General features: G+C 49.5%; 1 protein-coding gene across 1 annotated transcript; it reads right to left on the minus strand.

The window, feature by feature from the left end:
• Positions 1-2,194: 2,194 nt before the first annotated feature.
• LOC136503845 (uncharacterized) lies at positions 2,195-2,858 on the minus strand. The gene is made up of 2 exons (XM_066498792.1): positions 2,579-2,858; positions 2,195-2,328 (listed from the first exon to the last, which is right to left on the minus strand). Exons 1-2 carry the CDS (start codon positions 2,856-2,858, stop codon positions 2,195-2,197), a joined length of 414 nt encoding a protein of 137 aa, XP_066354889.1.
• Between the last annotated feature and the right edge of the window lie 1,060 nt (positions 2,859-3,918).

Here is a 3,918-nt window from a genome sequence, read left to right on the forward strand (position 1 = left end):
ACAAATTCTCCAAGTGGATTGAATATAAACCGCTCATCTTGGCTACTGTAAAGAAAGTAGTCGAGCTCTTCGAAGATATCATCCACAGATTTGGTCTACCGAACAGCATCATCACCGATCTCGGAACTACATTTACTGGCCATCACTTCTGGGATTTCTGCGAAGACCGTTGCATCTCCGTCAAATATGTCTCCGTTGCCCATCCAAGAGCCAACGGCCAGGTCAAACGGGCGAACGGCATGATCCTTGATGCCCTCAAAAAGCGACTATATCAGAAAGAAGAAAATCACCTGGGCAAATGGCTCAAGGAGCTGCCAGCTGTAGTCTAGGGACTGCGTACTCAAGCTAGTCGCAGCACCGGCGTGACTCCATACTTCTTGGTCTATGGCTCAGAAGCCATACTACCAGCGGACATTGCCTTCCGAGCACCTAGGGTGGAAAACTATGATGAAGAGCAAGCCGTAGCTATTCGATCAGAGGACGTCGACTGGGCCGAGGAAGAATGCCTAATCAGCTGCGTTCACACAGCTAAATATCTTGAAGGCTTGCGGAGGTACTACAACCGAAACATCAAAAGTCGTTCATTTGTTGTCGGTGATCTCGTTCTCCGTAGAAAACAAAAAATTGAAGGGATGCATAAGCTCTCTTCCCCTTGGGAAGGGCCTTATGTCGTCAAAGAGGTTACCCGACCAGGGTCTTATCGCCTAAGTGACTTAGAAGGAGTCGATGTTCCCAACTCATGGCACATCGAACACCTTATACGTTTCTATCCTTAAAACGGTCCAGATATGTACTCTCCACTTTTATATTGAGTAAAGTTTTGATCTCCATAACTTGTCTCCATTTTGTCTCTATTGTGGTTTAACATCCACTCGTGGTCGCCGAGCGCTATGCTACTTCATAACGAACTCCAATACGTAATCGCCATAACTGCGCCGACCATGTTTCCCCAAAATCGCCGAAAGATTTCTCCAAATCGCCGAACACGTTATCTCCAACATTATCGCCAAACATGTTATCTCCAACGTTATCGCCGAACATGTTATCTCCAACGTTATCGCCGAACACGTTTTCTCCAAAATCGCCGAACACGTTTTCTCCAAATCATCGAACATGTTTTCTCCAAATTGCCGAACACGTTTTCTCCAAAATCGCCGAACACAACTCCTCTAAATCACCAATGAATTTTGCCATGTTTTTTCTCCAAATCGCCGAACACTTTTCTCCAAGTCTCCAAGATATTTCACCGATCGGCGAGCAACATACTTTCTTTTCTGTTCTCTTCGGAGAAGACCCAGTCTCTGATCCCTCCCTACACGTGCTACGGGCTCCGTGCTCTTTGTTATGGGTGGTCGATTGTGGTTTCTTGGTCACGCCTGTTCATCCTACATGTCTACGGGCTCCGCGCTCGACGTTATGGACTATGGGTTAGCCAAAGCCGAGAGTTCAGCATAGAATAAATTGCTCGGACGCCGCTTCTATTCCCTATATCTCCAAGTTCTCTTGATAACCGCCATGCAGCACATGTCTCATTCTTTTCTCTATGGAGAAGACCTAGTTTCTGATCTCTCCCTACACGTGCTATGGGTTCCGTGCCCTGTGTTATGGGTGGTCGGCTACGGTTCCTTGGTCACGCCTGTTCCTCTTATGCATGCACGGGCTACACGCTCGACGCCAAGGACTACGGGCTAGCCGAGGCCATATGAGTCAATAGCGAGCCAACTGCTCGGACTCTACTTACACTACGTGGTTAAAACGATAACAAAAAAATTCGCCGAACTACTATTTAACCGCATACACATGCACCTTATAATATTTGTCGTATACATAAGTGCTTGTTACGCCTTCACGTGTTCTAACTACACTGTTCAGAAATTACAGATGATGTTTGCCGAGCAAATCATTATGCTCCGACATTGCCGTCAGTCTCGCCAAACAGGTCTATATCGCCGGATAGTTTCTTCGCTGCATCTTCCACTTCGTCCTCCAGCTATTGGGTCTCTACATCGCTCAGTCCTTCGGCGAAACCACCCCCTATCGACTGAAAGTTGAGGGTTGGGTAATGAGACCGAACAACCGCAAGGACATGAGTAGTGACGGTCACGATGGCATCACGGTTGAAGCTCCTAAAGTTCTCCCACGCTGCCTTGCACCTTAGGATGATGGTGTCCGAGCGTTGCCGTCGGCTGTCGGGCTAAATAGCTGTGTCCAGGTCGACACAATCAAGCACTGGCTTAATTGCGGCAACTAGAGTGTCGAAGTTCTCCTTTTGAGTCTTGGCCTCCTGCACCAGCACGTCGAACTTTGCCTTGGCTTTATGACGATAGCCTGCAAACATTACAATGTTCCATCATGCCAGAAAACTACTTCAATAGTAATTCTGACCAGTAGGTATTCACCTTTTAGCTCCTCAGCCAGTTTGTTCGCTCGCTTTGACTCTTTCGCTTTCTCCTGTCGGATTTGTTCGACGGTCTAGCGTAGCTGGCCGAGCTCCGCATCTAACTCTAAAAGCAAAACAGTTATCACCAAAGTTACAGCTTTTTAGCAATTACAAAGTACATTCGCTGATATAGCATACCGGATTTTTGCTCGGATACACTTTTGAGCTGTTCACATTTCTTGTCCAACTGCTCGGAGGCTTTTTTCAGTTGCTCGGACACAGTGGCCAGCTGATCGGATTTTTTCTGCAACTGCTCGGATGTAGCCGCCAACTTTTCAGACAGGACTCCCCTCTGATGTTCTAGGTCTTGCGAGTTGGACTCTGCAAGGTCTCGCTCACGCCGAGCTCTCTGGATGTTCTTCTCTGAAAGGTTCATCGCCTCCCTGAGTTTCTTGTTCTCCTCGGCGAGGGGCTCCATCCTCTTTATCAGTTGATGCCGAGGCTCGGTAGTTTGGGTTATCCCTTGTAGATGTACAGTGCTAATGATGACCTTCGATCTCCAATAGCATGTACAAGTTTTCTAGTTGCAATACTCACCTCGATTTGGTCCATTACTCCTGCGATGGTGGTTTTTAATCTCTTCATCTCCCTGGTGGTGTTTTCCTCCTCGATAACCACCACCTCGTCGCCACGTTTACGGATAATCCGAACGGATTGTGGTTGAGGTTCGGTGCGTTCGATCTCCTCCACCTCGTCGTCTTCTGCCGTGGTTTGAGGTACTGTCGGGGGCTCTACGGATGGACAGCGGGTCCGACCACCCCTGGCAATGCTTCAGGCAGTACCAGTTGCTCCTCGGCCGTCATCGGATTTGCTTCCTTGGGCTCTGGCGCATCGCTGGCAACTGTAGCTTCCGCTCCTGAAGGCCTGATGGTTCTCGCCGTCGCTTCGGCCGTCGTTGCCGAGGCATCTGTTGTTTGCACTAATGGTTCCTCTGACTACCGGGTGAGCGGGGACTCTGGGATGGGAGCATCCAGCGTTGCCCCCACCGTGAGTTCAGGCCTCGGTGTTGCACTGCGTCAGATCAACTCATCAGTAGCTAAGGAACTAAAGAAACCATAGAGGTACTTAAAGACAAAGATGCTTACGGTTTGGTCTGCTGGTTCAATTTTTTGAACCGGTGGTGCCTGCCCGAACCCCTAGCCGCAGCAGCATTTTCAATTCCAGTGTTCTGGGAGGAAGGTTCCTGCTCCTCCGTAGCATACCTCTTCTCTGCATGCCACTCTGGGTTCACCTCCCCTTGTTGCTCGGGGACTCCGGTCGTTTGCACTACCAGGACTTTCGCTGTCTGCTATGCAGGAACCTCCCTTGTTCGCTGCTCGGGGGTTTCCTTGTCTCCCCTAGATCGATTTTCCACGCCAGCATTGTGTGGGGGCTCTGTTGTGCTCGGCAGACCAGCTGCCAAAATTTCATCATCATCGGACCAGTCGAACACCGCGGTCCTCCACGGTCGAGTGGTCTGATCATCGCCAAGTGGGATG

This window comes from Miscanthus floridulus, chromosome 14 (genome assembly GCF_019320115.1).
Source record: "Miscanthus floridulus cultivar M001 chromosome 14, ASM1932011v1, whole genome shotgun sequence".
NCBI classification, from domain to species: Eukaryota; Viridiplantae; Streptophyta; class Magnoliopsida; order Poales; family Poaceae; genus Miscanthus; species Miscanthus floridulus.

Bases quoted from the DNA above. Each gene is read 5' to 3' on its own strand.
- LOC136503845 (XM_066498792.1), bottom strand. From the start codon at position 2,858: ATGGAGCCCCTCGCCGAGGAGAACAAGAAACTCAGGGAGGCGATGAAC. The intron at 2,329-2,578 runs GTATGCTATATC...TAATGTTTGCAG, and splicing joins TGTATCCGAGCAAAAATCCG to GCTATCGTCATAAAGCCAAG.